The 22,942-nt window shown below is 49.2% G+C and overlaps 1 protein-coding gene across 1 annotated transcript in view; it reads left to right on the forward strand.

The window, feature by feature from the left end:
• Positions 1-1,441: 1,441 nt before the first annotated feature.
• The window catches only part of ARHGAP23 (Rho GTPase activating protein 23), an 89,272-nt gene continuing 67,771 nt past the window's right edge, over positions 1,442-22,942 (forward strand). The window contains 1 exon segment of the mRNA XM_006832529.1: positions 1,442-1,504. Within this exon segment, the coding sequence (XP_006832592.1) occupies positions 1,442-1,504 (63 nt within the window).

The following is a 22,942-nucleotide window of genomic DNA, read 5'->3' on the forward strand; positions in this document are numbered from 1 at the left end:
ATAGGGAGGCCAAGGAGAGGGAGACAGAGGAGGGACTGACCCATCAGTGGAGCAGTCAGAACTTATACGGGTGTGGTTTATCCATTAAGTTCATCATCTTATATGGGTGTGGTTTCTGGTGCCCCAAACAATGACAATAGTAACATCAAAGATCACTGGTTAAGGGTTACTATCACAAGTATAACAATGAAAGATTTTGAAATAGCGTGAGAATTACCAAAATGTGATACAGAGAACGATGTGAGTACACACCCTTCCAAGACAGTAAATCTTTAAGGGAGCAGACAGCTTTATCTTTCTGCCTCGGAGCAGCCGGTGAGTTTGAACTGCTGACCTTGCAGTTAGCAGGCCAAGGCCTAATCCACAGTGCACCAGGGCTTCTCAAATGATACAGGAGGCTGCTAAATCTGCAAGAAGGCATGGGGAAGAGATAAGAAGGAGGAAGTAGAAAGGATGGGGATTAGATAACAGGGAGAATTTTCCAATAACAATGAAGGACTGAGAGACAGTCCAGGGACGGGCTGGATAGGGTCTGATTGGGGGCCAGAAATAAGGAGCTAGTTCAGGACCCCTGTTGATTCTTTGTGCCCTGCTCAGAGCTAGAGACTGGGAAGAGTGACTATGGGAAGCTTCAGGCTGGGAGACGTCCTTGCAAACCCACTGCCGAGCAGGTCTGTGGGCTGGTCCATACCAGAGGCCTGAGCCACTGAGCTGACTGGGTGGGGGTCTGAAGGGCCAGGGCACAGACAGCCTCTCTCCTCCAACCTGACTCCCCTTGCTCCCCTTGTGGGGGCCTGGGTTAAGTAAGACCCTGATTTACAGGGGCTTACCCTAGGCTGAGGGGAGTGGAGCCCCAGGATGCGCTATCTGTCAAGAACCTCTTCTTGTAGGCATGACTTACCTCTGACCTTGTGTCTCAACTTCCGTGAGTCTCTGAATGGAAGACTGCCTAAGCCTTTTTCTCACTTTGCCTCTCTTGCATCCTGGGTCTCCTTCCTCATCTTGACCTCTGGCATTCTCTGCCTTTCTCTGTTGTCTGTATTTTGGCTTGGCTTCTCTCTGTGTCTCTGGGTTTCAGCCCATCTCTGTTTCGCTGTGTTTCTCTCTGCTTCCTTCTCAGTGCTCCTTCCTCGGATCTCCGTTTATCTGGGCCGGGCCCCTGGAGGCCGGCACAACCTGTCTCTCTGCGACCCCATTTCTCTTCTCCAGGCTCCTTTCGAATCTTCAGCTCTGTTGCCAGTGCAAACCCCGGCCTGCGCCCTCTTCGTAGTCTGTGGTCCTGGAAAGACGCCAACTGGTGCGCCCCGTCGGCCACGCGGTGGGAGGAGCTAAGGGGTGGGTCCCGGGGGGCCCACCCCCGCTCGGCCCCGCCCCCGCCCCTCCCGGGTCCCTCTCGGCGCCCCCAGCCGTTCCGGGGCCGCAGAGTTGCCGCTGCTGCCAGATGAATGGAGTCGCCTTCTGCCTGGTCGGGATCCCGCCCCGTCCGGAGCCCCGGCCCCCGCAGGTGAGGGCTCTGGGCCACGGGAGAGGGCGTGGGTCGCGACATCCCGGCTCCGCGTGGACACCGAGGGCACGGTGGGGAGGGGGCTCCAGCGACAGCTGCCTAGGGTAGGAAGGCAGGAAGGTGGGAGGGAGAAAGGGGACTGAGACGGCCACCGGGCTGCCAACGCAGGGCACTGACGGGAGCGTCGGTGCCAGGCCCTCGGAGCCGGGCAGCGGGAACGGGAGGCCCGCGCCTTTTGTCCGGGTTTCCCAGGCGGGGCGAGTGCCGCTGTTTCCTCTGCTGGAGTTTTCGTTTTCCGTTGGCGAGGCCCCGGCACAGCTGGAGGGGGAGGGGGTCTCGGAGTGGAACGTCCTAGACCACTGCGGCTGGACAACCCCTTCCCCGCAGCAAGCTAGTCCCTAATGGGACTGACCGCGCGGCGGGGTGCCCAGCGCGGGTCGGTCTCCCACCCCCTGTGTCCTGGGGAAGAGAAACAAAGCCTCGGACACTGGCCCCGCAGGGGCGGCTGCCCTCCTCGCTGCCCTCTCCGGCTGGGCTGGGCTGGCCGTGGGTAGGTCTGGGCGCGGGGTGCCAGGGGCATTACTCAGCGCTGGGATGCTTTGCTTGGATCTTTTCATCTGCCAGCTGCTGAGGCTAGGGAGGGGCCAGTAGGGGCCTCCCGGCCCCCATGAGGCCAACCCAGTCTCTGAGCCTGGCTGCCCAGTCCTGCTGGACTCAACACACACTCCCCCTACCCAAGTTGCAAGGCTGAACGCTGTCAGCCCAGAAGTTTCCTGAACTTGGAAAAGAAGTTCCCTGGGGTCCAGGTTGAGGTCAGGGCCTGGGCTGAGGCCTCTTCCTCTTTTGACAGGGCTGAAGGACTTAGGGCCACTCCTCCCCAGCCCTGCCCCCAGCGTTATTGGAGCTGGGTTCTGGGATCTGGAATCTGGAGCTCCACAAACCCTTTCAGAGCCTGGTGTGTGGTTCTCTGGAGTTGGATGCCAGCTCAGTTCTTTCTTCCACATCTCCTTCCCCTCTATTTCCCCCACCCCTCCCGCCCCCCACTTCCAGCCAAAGTGTGTTTCCTAATTATAAACTTGAAATTCAGGACCGACAGGGGGTTGGAGGTGGAGGCCATTAAACATGAGTACCTTGGATTCCCCCACACACACACACACCACACTCCCCACAACATATACTTCATCTTCACTCCCTTCCCTCCCCAACAGGAATAGGTATCTACAGAAAGCAGTACCTCTGGTAAACACTGAAATTGCACCCCTGTCTAAACATCTGACACCCATCTTTTAGATCACTTTACCCTAATATCAGCTCAAAAATACAAGTTAAACTCGTTCATCTTTCACTTCACACGTGATGGCATTACATGTACAAATAACAACAGCACATTCCTGGTTTTTACTGATGAAAATTGATCTGTGATGTGCTCAAAGTCATGTTTTTTTGTTGTTTTATTTTAACCTTTTTACACTCAGCAAAAGGAGCTCTGGTAGCGTAGTGGTTATGAATCGTGCTGCGAAACGCAAGGTCAGCAGTTCAAAACTACCAGCTGTTCCGCTGGAGAAAGATGAGGCTTTCTGTTCCCGTAAAGATTTACAGCCTCGAAAACTCTGTACAGGGTTGCTATGAGTCGGAAACGACTCCACGGCACATAACAACAACAACAACAACACTCAGCAAAGCGTGATTACACAGTCTGCCTTGACCTGTGGACACTTTCAAATACAAAAGTATTAGCTTTAACTTGCTGAATGGTCTTTTACAGCTGGCTGTGGGAACTGCCATGGTTCATAGTAATTGCTCAGTGGTGCTCCCTTCAACTGGCGCCCAGGGCATGTGTCATACCTTACATACTTTGATAAGCCTCTGCCTCTGTCCTCCCCACCTATGCTCCCACGGATGGCATTTGATCTCACGTGGTTTCCCCCTCTTCCAGGGCAACAGCCCCATTCCCAAACGTGGCTAGCTAGCCCTCACGAGATGTGATCATTGGCATGTAATTTGAAATTCAATTATAAAGCCAGCCCAAAGGCCCTCAACCCCAGTCTCTTTTTCCACTTGCTTACAAGGTGGTTTACTCACCTCAAAGTGGCTGTACCCTTGGGGCCTTGGGAGTGACAAGAATGGTAAATCCTCCAAACCCCTGCGACTGGGCAGGATAGGTGTCAGTGTTCCATTTTGCAGAGAAGATCTGGGACTACACAGTGCAAGGGCCAGGGCTAGATGCCCGCGGTCCTGGTGAGAGGGCACTCGATGAAGCTTTGAGGCCAAAAGCAAATTCCTTGCCTTGAGTCAATTCAACAAGGGAGTCTTTTGACCCAAGACCTCAGTTTCCTCGAAACCCAAGCAGGAAGGGATTGGACCTGAGGAACAGGCCTTGTCTTGGGCGACCTGGATGGGGACCTCTGTGGTCCTTGCTCAGGTCAACCCTGAGTTTGCTGAGAAGGGGAGGTGGAGGCCTGTCTAGCCTCGGAGCAGTGCAGTCTCAGTAGATGGGAATTGGGACGAAGGAGCGTGTTGGTTACAGGAACAGGGCAGGAGTAGGTAGAGGCACTTACGACTACTTCCTTCATTGCAGGGATACTTAGATTTCATAATGTTTAAGGTAAAGAGTCCTGGTATGGCACTGCTGATTAATGTGCTGGACTGCAAGGTCTGTTTGAACTGTAAGGTTGGTGGTTCAAGCTCACCAGCTGCTCCTCGAAAACCCTATGATGGCACTTAACAACAACAACAATGCAATCATTACATTACAGTATGAGGGATTGTAGTTAGATATTTGGGTGAGCCTCTAGGGAATCTGCAGAAAGCTTTCTTTCAGCTATAGTGTGTTAGGTGGATGCCTATGATGTTAGGTTCTGATGGAGGAATCCAGAGGATTCATAGGGCATGTGAATAAGCAAATGAATTGTTGTTCTAAGGTGCTGCGCATTCAGTTCCAACACATAGGGACCTGTGTATAATGGAAGGAAACGCTGCTTGGCCCTGCCTGCACCATCCTCACAATTATTTGAGCTCATTGTTGCCGCCACTGTATCAATGAGTCCAGCTCATTGTGCCTCTTTTTCGTTTTCGCTGACCCTCCACTTTACCAAGCATGATGTCCTTCTCCAGGGACAGGCCTCTCTTCTAAGGAACTTTCTAACACAGATTTATTTGTTCTTCTTTTAATTGCCATTGAGTCGCTTCTGGCTCATAGTGACTCTGTATAGGGTTTTTGAGGAGTGGCTGGTGGATTTGAACTGCAAACCTTGTGGTTAGCAGTCTAGCACTGATCTAACAGTGCCACACCGGGACTCCTGGCAGACCACAAATTAGTGCCTGGGAAAAAAGTGTTTGTTTTTTTAAGGCAGAGGAGTTGCTTTAATAGCAAAACTAATAACTAAGATATAGATAGCAGTTGCTCAGGTCCAGGAGTTTTAGAAATTACTTCATTTAATCCCTGCAACACCAGCAAGGGGTGGATACCATCATTATCTCCATTTTATAGTTGAAGACGCGAAAGCACAGAGAGTTAATAACTTGGCCAAGATAGTTCGTGAGTAGCAGAGCCAGGGTAGAAACCAAGCAGTGTGATTCCAGAGCCCATACTCTTAACTCATTCTCACTATTTGACTTCTCAGGACTGGCCTTGGCCTACTGTCTCTCCCACCCTGAATTTGGACTCATTTTAAACACAGCCCAAGGTCAAGGTCAACTTCTTTCTGGCTTGAACTTCAGTGGCTTGCTCTCAGCTGGGACAAATATGGGGACCAGAGGCCCCAGGGACAGTAAAGCATCAGGTACCGATCTGTGCATAGTAGATAGAGAAATTAGCTATTTATTCTTTACCTCTAGCCCCCAGATGCCAGCTCATAGCACTTGGGTCTTGCTTTACTTACTTGATTGGTATTTTCATTCCAAAACGGTGTCATCCCTGCCCTGCTAGCTGCAGGGATTTGAAGGTAAGGCATTGGCTGGGTCCAGGATTTAGACAAAGACTGGTTTGAAGGATCCTGCTGCCCTCACTCCTTCTCCAGAGAAAGTCATGAATCGGGCCTGCGGGAGCTGGCTCTGCCTTTCCCCTAGTACTCCCCCTCGTCCCTTCAAACAACCCGCCTGTTTCATGTGAAATTGTGCCAGCTTGTCAGCAGGGCAGTGCCAGTCAGTACCGGTGGGCAGTGGACATCCCTACCCCCATGACCTCAGTTGGCCTTCAGGCCTTGAGACTAGACTTTGGGATGGGATTTTCATCACTTCTCCAATTCCTTCATGGGGGAAACTGAGGCCAGAGATCACTCAAGCTCACTTAGCAGGTTGGTCACGGGCAAGCACCCAGGTCGTCTGACTCCGATGTTCCCTACAGTTCTGTTCTCAGTGTCCCCTCAGCGCAGGGTTCTGGGACGGGGCCCTGGGAGGAAGAGGGAGGGCAGGGAGGAGTTAGGAGGAGTACACAATGTCTCCCGTTCATCTCTGTGTCCCTACTGGCCAGCACAGCGCCTGGTACAGAGTGGATCTCCATAAATGTTTGCCAAGTACAAGCCAACAAGGGGCCCCTCCTCCTGCCTCCCAGGGTGCCCCATGCCCAGCTCCATCCCTGGTATTGTGGTGGCCAGAATCCAAGTCAGGATCCCTGACTTTGCAGTTATTTGAGGGCAAGAAAAATAATAATAGCAACTGCTTCCATAGTGCTTACCACACTATTAGATAGATTTGTTGTTGTTGTTGTTGTTAAGTGCTGTAGAATCGATGCCAACCCATAGCGCCCCTGTATAGGGTTTCCGAGGAGCAGCTGGTGAGCTTGAACTGCTAACTTTACAGTTCAAACAGCTTTGCAGTCTGGCGCATTAACCCACAGCGCCCCACCAGGACTCCATTAGATAGATACGATAATGATAAACAAGGAGCTCCGGTAGCGTAGTGGTTACGAATCGGACTGCTAACCTCAAAGTCGGCAGTTTGAAACTACCAGCTGTTCCGCGGGAGAAAGATGAGGCTTTCTGTTCCCATAAAGATTTACAGCCTCGGAAACCTGACACTATGAGTCGGAACCGACTCCACGGTACTTAACAACAACAACAACAACATAATGATAAACACCAGACGACTAACCACAAAGTCGGCAGTTCAAACCCACCAGCCGCTCTATTAGGAAACCCTATACGAGGGTTGTTATGAGTCAGAACTGACTTGATGGCACTTAACAACAACAACTGTTACTATCATCTCATTTGACAGATGAAGAAAGTGGCCCAGAGAAATTATGTGGCTTCCAGTGGTCACACAACCAGTAAGTGGTGAGCTGAGAAGTTGACCATGCTCTTGGATGGCGTGTTTGCCTTGGTATCCACAGTGCCTGGCACACAGCTGATCCTCAGGGAAAGATTGTTGGTGGACTGACTGAGTACGTGAATGATAGCACTGTATGGGAGGAAATCAAGAGTCCTGGTGTCGAACCCTTTAGAAATGGCTGAACTTGGGGTTTGGGAAGGCAGCCTGGAGGCGCCTTACTCTGTTGTCTGCTCTGAGAGGACCGGAAAGTCCCTCCACACCCAGCCATGACTGCCATCCAAGACCTGACAGGAGCCACGATCTTCTGGGTTCTCTTTGCTCGCACTGCCTTCCCTTCTCCAAAGTTCCAAAGTGATAGGGCTGAGGAATGGGCTCATGGGAAAGACTACAGGATGAGCTTGTTTTCTAAAGCTCAGCCCAATGCATCACATTGATATAGGCTTTCGTCCCTTTTATTTGGAAGATGGATGGAGTGTCTCTTTTGGGGCAGGGTTTCTCATAGTGATCAGTTCTTCATCTCTCTTGAGGATGGTTGAATCTTCAGCTTAAACCTTAGGCCCACAGTCAACCCTAATTCCCTGTCCCTGAGCAGGTGATCTCTCTCTCCCTTTCCGCCCTCCTCCTACTGTCCCCCAATCCCTCAACATCTTTTTTCCCCCCTCTGGTTTAAATTAGCATCAACCACTATGCCCAGGCCACACTTCATCTTCTGATTGAGATTCGAAAGGAGGGCTTAGTGTGGGGATCTGATCCACTCTCTACATGGCAGGTCGCCCACAGGAGATGAGAGTCCTTGTGCTTAGTGGCCCGGACTTGCCTTGGCTCCTCTGTGCATCAGGGACAGGCTCACCCTGTGGTTGAGTGTCTGGTCCCGGCCCTCAGCCTGTCCAGGTTCAAGTTTCAGCTTTACTCACTATTTGCTGTATGACGTTGGACAAGTTATTGGAGTATTTTCATAGCTGACATCATCTCTCCAGGTTGTTGAGAGGATTGAGTGAGGTAATACAGATAAAAGTGGCTGACATTTGGTAATCTCAGTAGATGATGGCTACTGTTATTAAACAAATGATGATCAATAGACGGGCATGAGAAGCAGCACACTTTTATGGTCTAAGTAATCTGTCCCTGGAGGTGGTGTGGAGACCCCCATCACTGGAGGTAGGCAAACACAAGCTGGATATGGCAGCATCTTGTGATAGAAATGAGAGGCACAGATTGTTGTGGAGTGCTGTAGAGTCGATGCTGGCCCATAGTGACATGGTTCCTACTATGGGAAATGGGGAGAGCAGGCAGGCACCCCAGGCTCCTGGGACTGTGAGAGCTTAGGCCATGCTGTGGGGAGTCCCATGAGACTGCTTGGAAGCGGCCAGGAAGGAGAGATACAGTTCTGATGGCTGGGAGGAGCAGGCAGGCCATCCCAGGCCTGGGAAGGTCTTGGAGGTTGAGGAACAGTGAGGAATACAGGAGGCTGGTCTTCAAGTCAGCCTCCACACTGCCTCTGCAGCCTGGCTCCCCAAGAGAGTTGGTTGTATGTTGGGCGGGGGAAGACTGGAGGCTCACCACCTCCCTCCCCTCTGCCTTCTCCTGGAGTAGGGGCCAGGACTGCTCTGCATGGCAAGGAGCCCGCCTGTAAGCAGCGGAACTGGGAAAAGAAAGACTTCTTATGCCCAGTGCATTTGGGGGTGCTTGGGGGTTGAGGGGAACAGTGGGGCCTTTGTACCCAGCCACTGGGAATCTGGCCGGGGAGTCTGTCCTGGGTCTGGCTGGGCCCTCTCAAGGCAAGTCCTCTTTGAAGTGACCCTTTCAAAGCTTAGCTGGAGAAGCTGGGAGGAAAGACAGCTCACTGCAGGGTATGGGGAAGGATAGAGCTCCACAAGTCAAGACCCAAGGGAGGGAAACAGCCCCCATGCAGCCCTCTTGTGGTGGGCAGGCTGGCAGGAGGTGTGTGGGCTGGAAGCATGTGGTCAGGTTAAGGGGACATGTGGGAGCCATATGGGAGGACGTCCACTCCAGGGTTCTCGGTCCCCATGTGGGGAAATGAGTATTGGGAGGAGGAGCAGAATTGATGTTGGCCCCGGTCCTGGTTTCTAACTGTCCCTAGCCTGATTTCTGTCTGACCATGGGGTTCTAAATCAGCAGCTTCTTCTGAATTTTTAATTTCTTCAAAAGAACAAGAGTTCTTTAGAGAGGCCTCAGTGTGAACATGGGACTTTGAGCCCTAGGTAGGAGGAGAGATGGAGAACTGGCTCTCTGGAGCTTTTCCTGCTCCGGAGATCCCCAACAGACCGGAAGGGGAGGCTGAAGTGGAGACCCCCACCCTCTAGGCCATGTTTTCCTCATTCTCAATGTGAAGGAAACTGTGTATTGTTCCCCAGAGAAAGGGAAGGATGGAGGGAGGAGAGAAGCCGACCAGAGAGGGGAGGGACATCTGGTATGTTCCAGCTAGAGGGAACTCCCCTGCCTCCATTGGACTCCTGGGGAAACTGGGGCCTAGAGAAATAAATGGCAGGCACAGGGCAAGGGACAGACAAAGCTGAAAGGAAGAGACAAGAAGAGGAAGGACCTCTAGTTGCTGTGAGTTATGACAGGAGGGTAGAGGATTAACGTCTCTTTGGTTCCAAGTGGTGATTCCATGGAATGAGGAGAGGAAGAAATTTCTATTGTTGGGTCCCAAGGTCCGAGTAGGAAGGGGGACTCTGGGGTTTTGACTGAGCAGTCGACAGTGGTACCTTTGGTGGCCCGGGTGAAAGTGCTTACCCTACCCCATGCCCCCCTCATTCCCTGGCATCACGACACTCACTTCCTCTTCCGGGGGTGTGACCTTGGCTCCTTCCAAGGGCTGGGAGGAGGGAGCTGAGGTCCTGAGGCCTTGATGGGGGCTGCAGATGGTTTGGGGCTCTCCATTATCTTGCACTGGCATCTACAGAGCTGAGCCCTCATTAACTCTAATGAAGCCTTGGCACCATGCCCCCCCCCACCCCACCCTGTAGCACCTGGGGGTGATGGTAAAGGGCAGCTGAGCTTGGAGCCTAAAGTCCAGGAGAAGGAAGGGGGTGTCTGTAAGAGGGGAGATGGGAGACAGGAAGTGGGGGGGGGGGCAAGGAACAAAACTAGGGTTGCTGGTGCTTGGGAGAAACAGCTCTCTTTCCTTCCCCATTGGGCACTTTTCCTCATCCAGTGGCTACCAGAGGCATAGGTGCTTCCCCTGACTCCCCAAGTGCTAGGGAAAGCATCATTGGAGAGATTGGGTGTGGCCATTCTCAGTTAGCTTCCTTACAGTCTTCCTCCTAAGTGCTCCTAATTTCAGCTTGGGGCAAGGGAGGCAACTGACCCCAGGAGGCTCCAGGCTTGAGAAAATCAGGGAGAGGGCCAGATGGTAATACAAACTGCCTTCGTTCACTCAGCTATCATTCTTGCTTGTTGCTGTTGTTAGGTGCCGTAGAGTCGGTTCCAACCCTTAGCGATCCTATGCATAACAGAACCAAGCACTGCCGGTCCTGCGCCAACCTCACAATGGTCGTTACGCTTGCGTGTTCTCTGTGATTAGGCTCTCTCTCTCGGTGGCTTTTGGGACCTGGATGCATAAGACACAGCCCTACCCTCAAGAGATTTTTGCCTGCCACACAAAAGCCAGACAAAAAAGTGTGGTGCTGTAGGATAAGCACTGGAATGCTTACCACAGGTCAGCAGTTCAAACCCACCAGCCACTCCTAGGAAACCTTAATACTGGGTCACTATTTATGAGTTAAGGAGCTCTGGTAGCGTAGTGGTTACGAATCGTGCTGTGAACTGCAAGGTCAGCAGTTCGAAACTACCAGCCGTTCCGCGGGAGAAAGTTGAGGCTTTCTGCTCCCTTAAAGATTTACAGCCTCGGAAACCCTGTGCAGGGTCACTATGAGTCGGAACCGACTCCACGGTACTCCACAACAACAACAATTTATGAGTTAAAACCAACTGATGGCACTTAACAACAACAACAAGGTTTTATAACCATGAGTGCTAAAATTTACACCAATGCTTTTCTTCCTGAATACCCTGACCCCACCCACCACCAAACACGTGAATGTGAAAATGACCCCGTCTGGGGAGACATATTGGCAGCAGATATAAGCCAGTGAGCTATGTGCTAGGACAGAGGTCTGTCCCATGTGATGTTGGCAGCTACTGCTTATTGAGCATGTGTTATTGTTAAAGTGCCATTGCGTTAGTTCTGACTCATAGTGAGTGTACAGAGTTTCCGAGGAGCAGCTGGCGGGTTTGAACCAGCCACCTTGAAGTTAACAGTCCAGTGCTTATCCTTTTGTTGTTGTTGTTAGGTGCCATCAAGTCCGTGCAGACTCATAGCGACCTTATGCACAGCTCCTTAAATGCTAGGTGGGACCTACCAGTTAATTGTCTTCACTGTGATTGCATTTGAGTGTTTATGTGTTAGTTGCTGGTGAGTCTTTTCTAACTCATCACAACCCTATAGCACAGAGACCCTGTCTGTATACCACGCTATAGGACTGAGTTGTTGTTGTTAAGTACCATCGAGTCTGTTCCCACCGATATCGACCTGTGTAGGTTTCCAGGAGCGGATGGTGAGTTTGAACATGCATTTCAGGCCTACTCTAGGAGCGTAGTGGTTACGTATCGGGCTGCGAATCGCAAGGTCAGCAGATCGAAACTACCAGCTGTTCCATGGGAGAAAGATGAGGCTTTCTGCTCCTGTAAATATTTACAGCCTCGGAAACCCTGTGCAGGGTCACTATGAGTCAGAACTGACTCCACAGCTCATAACAACAACAACAATAACAAATTGCCACTATTAGAGTCCTGGTGTGGTGCTGTGGGTTATTGCACTGGACTGCAAAGTTGGTTTTTGCACTGGACTCAAGGTTGGTAGTTCAAGCTCACCAGCTGCTCCTTGGAAACCCTATACAGGGTTGCTATGGGTTGGAACCGACTCAAAAGCACTTAACGACAACAACATTGCCACTATTGAGTCTTAGTGTGGCACTGCAGGATAATGCACTGGACCGCAAGGTCGGTTTGAACTGCAAGTTCAGCAGTTCAAACTTCCACTCCACCAGCCACTCCTCAAAAACCCCACACTTGAGTTGGAATGACTAGCAACTGACTTGATGGCACTTAACAATAACAGTTGCCACTATGCTGGCGATACAAGGGGACTTCAAAAAGTTCTTAGAAACATTCTATTTTATAATTTCCATTTTCCCTCAACTTTTTGTAGCCCCGCCCCCATGTACACTTTATCAGTAACTGATCTGTATATTTGGCCTACTAAAGTGCTGAGCAAATAATCCAAGAAACTGGGTTATATGAAGAAAAACTTGGCATCAGGATTGGAGGAAGACTCATTAACAACCTGCGATAGGCAGATGATACAACCTTGCTTGCTGAAAGTGAAAAGGACTTAAAATATTTACTGATGAAGATCAAAGAGCACAACCTTTGGTATGGATTACATCTCAATGTCAAGAAAACAAAAATCCTCACCACTGGACCAATAAGCAACATTCTTATCAATGGAGAAAAGATTGAAGTTGTCAAGGACTTCATTCTTCTTGGATCAACTATCAACACTCGTGGAAGCAGCAGTCAAGAGATCTGATGATGTATTGCATTGGGCAAATCTGCTGCACAGGAACTTTTAAAAGTATTGAAGAGCAAAGATGTCAGCTTGAGGACTAATGTGTGCCTGACCCAAGCCATGGTATTTTTTCAATAACCTCATATAGATGCGAAAGCTGGACAGTGAATATGGAAGACCGTAGAAGAATTGATGCCTTTGAATTATGGTGTTGGAGGAGAATATTGAAAGTGCCATGGGCAGCCAAAAGAACCAATAGATCTGTTTTGGAAGAAGTGCAGCCAGAGTGCTCGTTGGAGGCCAAGATGGCCAAACATCGTCTCTCATACTTTGGAAATATTGTCAGGAGGGACCAGTCGCTGGAGAAGGATATCATGAGGAAGGACTCCCCAGCAAGATGGATTGGCCAAGTGACAGCATCGATGAACTCAAGCGCGGCAACAGTAGTGAGGTTAGCCCAGAATCGGGCAGTGTTTCATTCTGCCGTGCATAAGGTCACTGTGGGTCGGTACTGACTTGATGCAACCTAACAACAACAACAAAGTGCCTAACAGGAGCACTGGTAATGTTGGAGGATAAGTACTAAGCTGCCAACCACAAGGTCGGCAATTCAAACCCACCAGCCATTCTGTGGGGGAAGGATGAAGCTCACATAGCCTCAGAAACCCTCTACAGGGTTGCTGTGTGTTGGAAGCAACTTGACGTCACCTAACAATACAGTACCGAGTAGAAGTGCCCCATAGAATTTCTCAGGTTATAATCTTTACAAAAGCAGACTGCCACATCGTTCTCCTACTAAGCAGCTGGTGGTTTCAAACTACCAGCCTTTGGTTAGTAGCTAGTGCTTAACTACTGAGCCACCAGGACTGCCTAGAAGGGTCTTGGTGGTGGTAGTCGTGTGCCATGGAGTTGGTTCTGACTCAGAGCGACCCTGCATAGGGTTTCTGAGGCTGAAAATCTTTATTGGTGCAGAAAAGCTTGTCCTTCTCCCGTGGAATGGCTGTTAGTTTCAAACTACTGACCTTGAGGTTAGCAGTTGGGCTGGTAACCACTACGCTACTTACCAGGTGTTTAAAGATGGAAACTATGTTGTTGTGTAGAACAAACAAAAAGCCTAAACCATCAAGTGGACTCTGACTCGTGGTGACCCCATGTGTGTCAGAGTAGAGCTACTCCACAGACTTTTCTATGGCTGTGGTCTTTCACAAGTAGTTCACCAGGACTTTCTTCCAAGGTACCCCTAAACCAAACACCAAACCCAGCGCCATTGAGTTGGGTTAGGGACTCTATCTAGGGCTTCTGAGACGAAATCTTTATGGGAGCTGGCAGCCTCATCTTTCTCCCGAAGAGCAGACCTTGTGCTCACAGTAGTACTGGGAGTCTTTAAGGCACCTCTGTTGTTGTTGCTAAGAGCTGTCGAGGCGGTTCCCACTCACAGCAACCCTGTATAGAATTCCTGAGGAGCAGCTGGTGAGTTTGAACCGCAGACCATGAGGCTAGCAGTCACATGCTTATCTTACAGCACCACACCAGGACCCCTAGGTGGACTCAAATCTTCAGCCTTTTGGTTAGCAGCCAACCACTTAACCGTTCACAGCCCCCAAGGACGCCAGATAAGATTAGCCTCCTCCTCATGTCTCCTGTTTTTCAAACCTGTATTTAAGTTGATGGCTCTTTAGTGAAATGTCTTTTGATCAATTGCAAGGCCTATCATGAAGTGGTTGTATATTACAGGTGCGACAACTGAGACCCCGGGAGGGTAAATAACCTCACCCAAGAGAGTCCTGGTGGTGCTTCAGGATAAGCATTAGACTGTTAACAGTTCAAACCCACCAGGAAATTGAGGCTCTCTGTTCCCATAAAGATTTATAGCTTTGGAAATGCTATACATGGTCATGAGAAACCCTATACAGTGGGTTTGGTTTAAGGTCACCTAAAATCCAAAGTTAACTCTGAGTGTTCCTGAATCCTATGCCTGCCTCTGTGGTCACTGTTACCTTCTCTGATAAGGAAGAGCTTGGGAGGGCTCTCTTCCCTAAAGGTACCTCCCAGAGAAGGTGGAAGTCTCTCCCACCCCCCAGTTGAGTCATTAAGTACAGTAGGAGTCAGCATCATAAGGGAGGGGAAGGGGCAAAGAGAACAGACTATATCCTGCTTCTCCATGGCTCCTCCTGGAATCTGGGTTCCCTCTTAAGTGGTGTATGTCAGAGTCCAAGGGACCCCTAAATAAACATGGGCTGAGCTTCTGCCTTTTCTAAAGCTTCTCTAGCTTTGAGGGGAAGAAGGTTTCACTGAGGAGCGAGACTTGCCAAAGCATGAAAGATGTGTGCTGAGCAGGCAGAGAGGAGTCGAGGAGAAGACAATAAGAGCATTCCAGGCGGAGAGATCCAGCATGAGCAAGGCAAGGAGATGTAAAACAGCCTGGCGTGTAAGGGATTGATTTGTGCAAGATTGAGAGTGAAGAGAGACGGAGTTGAAGAGGCCAACAAGGGCCTGGTCCTGTCCCTTCCTCCTACCCTAATGGTGGACCCTCACTAAGGAACTTAACTTGCTCTTGTAGAAACTGTGGAGCCATGAAAGGGTGTAAGAGATGATGAGGGCTGAAATAGGAATTGGAGGCAGGGAAATGGGCTAGGAGTGGGGTACATCACTTTTCCCTCTCTTTCCAGAAATTTACTACACCATCTCTTCCCCTTGTCTGGAATGTCCTTCCTTGCCATCTTCATTTCTCAAGCTCGTATTCATCCTTCAAAGCCCAATCCAAATGCCACTTTCTCTGTAAAGTACTCCCTCCCCAAGAAAACATCCTCAAATATAAGGGAAACCCTTTTTCTGAGGACTAGACCTTAAGCCCCATGAGGGTAGGAACTTTGTCTTGTTCACTGTTTTATCACCAGCTTCTTTCTAGACCAATGCCAGACATAGTGGGTCCTGTTGGTTCAATATTGTCAACAGATGGCTTGAACGTTCCTATAACATTTTGGCACTAGGCTGTACTAACCACAAAAATAATAATGGGTGTATTGACTGTAGTTAATATTTATTGAGCAGTTAAGTACCGGACACTGTTCTGCTGAGCATTTCATATACACACAGACACATACATGCTTTCTCTTGATTAATTGTGGTTGGAAAAAATAAATACATATGTAAAAATGGCATGGGGTCAGACCTCTTCTAGCTTCAGAGGGAGAGAGGAGAATCACCATCGTCAGCCAAAGACGGATTCCTGTGAGGTGGAAAGCAGGCAAACCTCCACTCTCCAACTTTTTTTCCAATTCTGACACCAACCATTGCTCCCAAGGCACTCTCTTCTTGTCTGCTGAGTTCAATCATTCTTTGCCACAGGCACACAAAATTCCCAGGCCATACTCAAGATTATGGAATTTATTAGGGAACTAACAGATGACAGTTCAGGATCAAGATCAACTTGGAAGTAACAGCTTTTGAGATCAGGACAGCTTCTTCTAGGCTGTGTCCACATGCAGGCTTCTCTCCCAGCCCTCTTGGCCTTTGGCCTGGCCTTGGCCCCGCCTGGGTAAGTGGTGCACTTTAGCTCCATCAGTAAGTGAACAGAGGCATCCTACTATGCTAGAAAGCGTCCTGCCCGAAAGTGCTCAGCTAGCTTATACTCCATGGGCTGGGAAACCCACCATGCCATTTCACACTAGTCTCTTAGTTCTGCTGCTGCCAGTTTTCCACAGCTGAACTCTGCTGTGCTTGCCAACACTTCTGTGATCTCACCCCATCTTCAGTATTGTAGCTTGCCCCATCTCTTGTGTCTAGGATGTCCTCAATACAGGGAACCCCAGTCCAAAGGACATACTCAGCTACTGGCTCTTCTTGATGTTAGTGACTGCCTTTAAGCCGACAGGATGGCAAAACGGACCAATACTCTGCAAGGGTTCCATGCACCTTATCTGCATGGCTCCACCTCCTTCAAGGATTCCATACAAATTTGCATTAGCAAAACTGTTTTATCTCCTTGGTGAGCCACACACACCTTATTTGCCTAGTTTCACGAGGAGCTCTGGTAGCGTAGTGGTTACGAATCAGGCTGCAAACCGCAAGCTCAGCAGTTTGAAACTACCAGCTATTCTGCAGGAAAAAGATGAGGCTTTCTGCTCCCGTAAAGATTTACAGCTTCAGAAACCCTGTACAGGGTCGCTATGAGTTGGAACCGACTCCATGGCTCATCATCACCACCACTACCACCACCCAATCATTTTGTGGAAGTTATAAAACCATGGCTAGAAGGGACATATAATAGTAATTCCTGGCACCACGATAAAATAAAACAATTTTCAATTGAACATTTTTTACATGTATAGTTCAGTGCTTTAATTACATCCATCATGCTGAACAACTGTCATCACTATCCGTTTCCAAATGTTTCTGTCACCATTACCGGAAACTCAGTGCCTAAACAATGACTTTCCCTTCCCCTCTCCCTCCCACCGCCAATACATTTGGTCTCTATATGAAGGGGCTTTCAAAAATTCCTGGAAGAATTCCATTAGCTTTTTTTTTTTTTAATTTCAGATTCTATTTATTAGCATTTTCCACAGATAATTGGAACAGTTTCCAAATACATTCTGATATTATACTTATCTTTCTAATACCAATCCAAGGTGTCTCATTCCATGAACATACCTATATTGGAAAACAGTATATTAGGAATTGCTCATGGTTAAGAATTAATGGAAATATATAAGCACTGAGCTAATATAGACCAGGCTCTGACCTAGACTTTAACCAATAAATATATTATCCATTTATGAAATCTTAGTATTAATCTTCTAGATTTCTATTTGCAAGTTTATTTTTTTCAATGTTTTATTGTGAATTATGTGATAGTTTACATGGGAGAACATTAGCTTTACATTCATCCTATCGTAAATTGTTTAATTGCCATGGTTACAATACCCTCCATGCATCATCAACCAGCCAAAGGGTATATCCCACTAGCTTGCCCCTCAGTCGTCAGCATACATCCCCTTTCCCTCTCTGGGTCTAAAGTCCCCAGCTGCCCCATCTCTCCATGTCATCTTCTCTGCCTCCATCTCTGGCATCATTGTTTCGCTGGGTAGGGTCCCGCACTCCACTCTTCTCCCTTGATGATCCCAGGGACCTCCGCTCCTGGACTGCAAAGTTAATCACTCCTCATTTTGCTACAAAACGTCTACCTTTACATTTCCAACCCTCACAGTCAGTCCTGATAACAATTATTCACTATTGTATCACAAGAGACCTAGCCCCATCTGCTTTCATCAGCCTTACCCAGACAGATTGGATACTATTCAGTGGAGATTCTACCTTCCTCCACGCCCTCTGGATCTAGGCCCCCTCTTGAAAGCTTTTCAGTCGTTTCTTTGTAGCCCCCGACCCCCCATTTTGGGTAGCCAATGTCCAAGTTGCCCATTCCTGTCTACCCTGTGTATCGAGGGGGTGGGAATAATCCTTGCTGTAAAGATTTGTTCCTTCTTTTGAGCTACTGCATCCATAGGTATAGGTCAAGTTCATCAAATTGTATCCGATTATTCTTTTTTTTTTTCCCTCTTCTTTCTTCTTCTGGTTGAGTTCTGATCATCCAGCCATTGAAGCCTGGTCAAGTTGTTATTATCTGCAAGTGTGCGTTTAACTCCATTTTTTCACAAACTGTTTGAAGCCTCCAAATGCATTTAGGGAAGGAGCTCTCGTAGTGGTTATGAGTTGGGCTGCTAACCTCAAGGTCAGCAGTTCAAAACTACCAGCTGTTCTGTGGGAGAAAGATGAGGCTTTCTGCTCCTATAAAGATTTACAGCCTCAGAAACCCTATGCCAGGTTGCTATGAGTCGGAACCGACTCCACCTCACATCACCACCACCACCACCAGTACATTTATGAAGTCTTGGTGTGGTGCTGTAAGATCAGCATTGGACTGTGAACCATAAGGTTGACAATTCAAATCCAGCAGCTGCTCCTTGGAAACCCTATAACAGGGTTGCTATGGGTCAGAACCGACTCTACAGCACTTAACAACAGCAACAGTACATTTAGGCCCTGGTGGCATAGTGCTGTATATATTGAGCTGTTAACTGCAGGGTTCATAGTTTAAATCCACCAGCCATTCCGTGGTAGGAAGATGAGGCTTTCTGTTCCGGTAAGGATTCACAACCTTGGAAATGCTATACAGGGTCACTATGAGTCAGAACCGACTTCACAGTTCACACCAGCAATAACAGTACATTGACCTAATCTAGGTATAAGTGAGATCATACAGTATACAGTATTTGTCCTTTTGTGACTGATGTATTTCACTCAGCATAATTCTTTCAAGGGTCATCCGTGTTTTAGAATGTGTCTGAATTTCATTTCCCTTTATGCTGAATAATATTGTATGGATACATTACAGTTAGTTTATTCATTCATCTGTTAATGGGCATTTAAATTGTTTCTACCTTTTGGCTACTGTGAATAGTGCTACACTTATACATACACACACTTTAATCTGCACAATGACCCCACAAGGGAAGGATTATTTCACTTTATAAACGCAGAAACAGGCTAAGAGGTTAGTAACTTGTCTGAAGACACACAGTTAAGAAGTGGGTGAAGTTGGAATTTGAACTGAGGCTCCTCTGAATCCTATTTAGGAACTTTTGAACATCATGTTCCAAAGCCTCTTATGTGTTGTCTACCTCATTGATCTTTACAAAATTAGGGATTGTTTTATTAATTAAAAAACACAAAAACCCTTTGTGAATTAAAGAAGTAAGATTTGTTGAGCAGCTTCTATGTGCCAGGCACTCAGCACTGAGCCCTCTCGATAACCTATTTACAGCTGAGAAGACTGAGGTTTGGAGAGGGAAGGGACTTGCCCAGGATCACATGTCTATTCTGCCAGACCTGCAGCAATCCACTAATCAGAGATGTCCTGTGCATTCATTTGCATGACCACACCCCTTCATTTCTGTCACTCAGTCTCTGCTGTTCCAAGTGTGCCACCTAGGCTAATGTCCCATTTCTGCCACTCCCACCCCTCCCTGTGGAGCCCAGAAGCCCGGATGTCACAGTAGTTAAAGCAGTTGGCTGCTAACTGAAAGGCCCCAGGTTGGAACGCATCAGCTGCTTCATAGGAGAAGGATGTAGTATTCTGCTCCCATAAGGATTTGTAGCATTAGAAGCCTCGTGAATTTACTCTGTCCTAAGGAGTCGTGGGTCGGAACCAACTTGATGGCACTTAACAAGAACAAAGGAGTCCTGGTGTGGCGCTGTGGGTTAATGCGCCAGACTGCAATGGGTTAATGCGCCAGAATGCAAAGTCAGCTTGAACTGCAAGCTGCTCCTTAGAAACCCTACACAGGGTTGCTATGGGTTGGAATCAACTCGAGGGCACTTAACAGCAACAAGGAGCCCTGGCTGAGTCTGGTATGGCGCTGTGGGCTAATGCGTCAGACTGAAAAGTCAGCTTGAACTGCAAGGTCGGTGGTTCAAGCTCCCCAGCTGTTCCTTGGAAACCCTATACAGGGTCGCTATGGGTTGGAATCAACTCGACAGCACTTAACAACAACAACAAGGAGCTCTGGTAGCGTAGTGGGCTACCAGAATTGGGCTGCTAACCTCAGGGTCAGCGGTTTGAAACTACCAGCTATTCCACAGGAGAATGATGAGGCTTTCTGCTCCCGTAAAAATTTACAGCCTCAGAAACCCTGTACAGAGTCCAAACTGACTCGACGGCACTTAACAACAACAACCTAGAGTTGCTATGAGCCGAAATCACCTCCACTGCAGTGGATTTGGTTTTTATTTTGGATGCAGAGGTCGCATTGGAGGGAGGAGGTTGGAGGGGCTTCGAGGTGGGGCCAACCGGTTGTCAGCTCCGTCGGCACTATTCATAGCTCAGGGGCCTGCGTATCTCGCATACTTGGCGTTTCTCTCCTCTGGCTGGCAGAGGTGCTGGCCCCTGCTCTCTCTCCCTCTTTCCTCCCCGCCCCCTTCTCTTTCCTTCTCCCTTTCCCACGTCTAGCATTTGCCCTTTCAGACAGTCTTAGTGGAATCTAGGGGTGGCAGAACTGCTTCATGATGGCCGAACTGGCCAAGGAAACAGGCCTAGAGAACGGGGTGTGAGTTTCTGTCTGCATAGAGAAAGAAATCAGGTGCTGGCGGCTAGGAGCCTGGACACGGCTGGCCCACAGACCTGGACTTGAATTGAGCTGATGTTAGCTGTGGTATCATTAGCTTGATGTCAGGGAAGCTTTTCAGAAATAGTGAAACTGAGAACTGAAGAACAAGGGGTCATTCAAGGGGAGATGAGGGAGTGGGAGCCACAAGTGTTATATTCCAGGGAAAGAGAACGCAGTGTATGGCTGGCGGGCAAGAGCTACTGGGATGTCGTTGTTATTAATTGCTGTCTAGTGGGTTCTAACTCACAGCAACCCTGTATAGGGCTTTTGAGGAGGGAATAGTGGGTTTGAACTTCTGACTTTGTGGTTCATAGTCCAATGCTTATCCTACAGCGCCACACCAGGACTCCATAGACTTGGCATAAAGAAAACAAGGTGGAGTATGGTCGGCTGGGTGAGGGGACAAAGGACACTGTAGAGAAAGTTGGAGCAGCTTCTCTTTCCTCTCACCTGCCAATCCTGTGTTCCATCATATCTACTCTCTGGATCTGGTTTCACTGAGGAAGGGGTAGGGGTGCAAAGAGCTAGACAAACATCTGAAGCAGACCCTGCCCTACATAAAGCTCTTCCTGACTCACTCATTCCTCAACATTCAGAAATGGTGAGCTGAGCGCCAACCCAGTACCAGGAGCTGAGGACTCAGTGGTGATCAAATCAGACATGGCTCCAGCGTTCCAGAACTCACAGCCCCAAGGGGGAGACATTGGTCAAAACAACCTCATCAAGATACAGGCTCTGACTGAGAGTAATATGCACAGGGACCAAGGATCCCTGTCTGGGGATCAGAGGTGACATCTCTGGGAAGGGATGCTCTTACTAAGAGTTCCAGGGTAGGAAGGAGTTAATTAGGGTTTGGGGTGCTGGGGGAGAGTGTGGGAGCTGAGAAAGGGAGAGTAGCATTCCAGAAACAGCATGTGAAAAGGACCTGAGGCCAAGGTGGCCAGAGCACAGAAGGGGGGTTGTGATGGGTGTGGAAACCACCCCACAGGGCCTGCTGGTCATCCTATGAAAACAATCAGCCTGGATTGTCAGGACCAGAGAAAGACACACACACACACACACACACACACACACACACACACACACACAGAGGATGGCTTCTCAGAGTAGGGTTGTGGGGGTTGGCAAAGTGGGTAGATTCAGAGACATTTAGGGAGCACAGTCCACTTGCTGATGTAGACTTGGGTTGTTCCCAGCAACTTTGTCAGGCTGCGGTCCTGCTCTTCATTTTGTAGCTACGGAAATGAAATCTGTGTGACCTTGATTGATGACCTTGTAATCACACAGCCAGAAAAGGGCCAAGGCCAGTATGAATGGCAAGTGTGGCTGTTTCTTCCTGCTAGCCACCTTTATGCTGGGGCAGTGGCCCCTTTCTGACCAGACTTCTATCCCCACTCACTGGTGCCCCTGTGGGTTAGCCCAGCATTCCCTACCTTGCACCAGAACTGGAGGCGCAAGTAGTGTGGTGCTTGGGGTGTGTGTGTGTGTTACCCTTATCTGGAGAGACTGCTCAGCTGTTAAGTGAGCTAGTGCGTGTGTAGCATGCTTGGCATTTACTAAGCACTGTGCAAGTAATAATGACTGCTGCTGCGTTTATCATGTCGCCAAATTGGGGCCAGGCAGACTGGTGAGGAGGAGGGTCTGGGGCTGAAGATGATACCATCTGTCCTTTTCTGACCACAGAGCTCAGTCTAGAAACCATCCCAGCTCCTTCATGGGCAGAAGCCTAAGGCGGTTGTTTGTCCCAGTGGAGCCACCATCCACTCCACCACTCCAGTTGCCTCTGGGACATCCCAGGCTGGATTAGGGAGAGGTTTGGCACATTGGCAGGGCCATGTGTCAAGGGGAAGGTAGAAGTGACCTGGATGGGTTGGGCAGGCCTTAGGGTGAGGGGGTGGGTGGTTTCAGGGGTGGGGCTGAGAGCTTCTCCCTGCAGGGAGCCCCAAGTGCCCTGGGGGAGACTTTCGGAATCTGCTGAGACCTGCCCTGGGAGGGGATGTGGTCTCAGTTTGACTGGGTCTGAGCTCTCGCCTAAAAGAAGCGAGTAGGTGCACCTGTTGATTCTGTCCGGGTGGTCAGACAACAAGAACTTCTGTAGATGGAAGTGGTGACCACACCTAGAGTTCACCCTGGTTCCCACTGAAATGAACTGTCCAGTGTGGGGTTGGGGAATGGAAATGATGATTTTCCTGCTTCCAGGAGTGACTACCTCTAACGTATCTAGATTGAAATGGGACTCTGACCTCTTTCTAGCACTCCTTAACCAAAGGGATAACCTCCTCAAGCACCATGGTCACTCTGTCCTGCTTTCAGGGGTCTCTTCTCCTCTGTAGAAGATGAGTCAGGGGTGATCCTGGATCATGGCTGGGGGCTGAGGGGCCTGGAGAATGCAATAGGTGAGGGAGGGGG

This window comes from Chrysochloris asiatica, unplaced genomic scaffold (assembly GCF_000296735.1).
Source record: "Chrysochloris asiatica unplaced genomic scaffold, ChrAsi1.0 scaffold00007, whole genome shotgun sequence".
NCBI lineage: Eukaryota > Metazoa > Chordata > Mammalia > Afrosoricida > Chrysochloridae > Chrysochloris > Chrysochloris asiatica.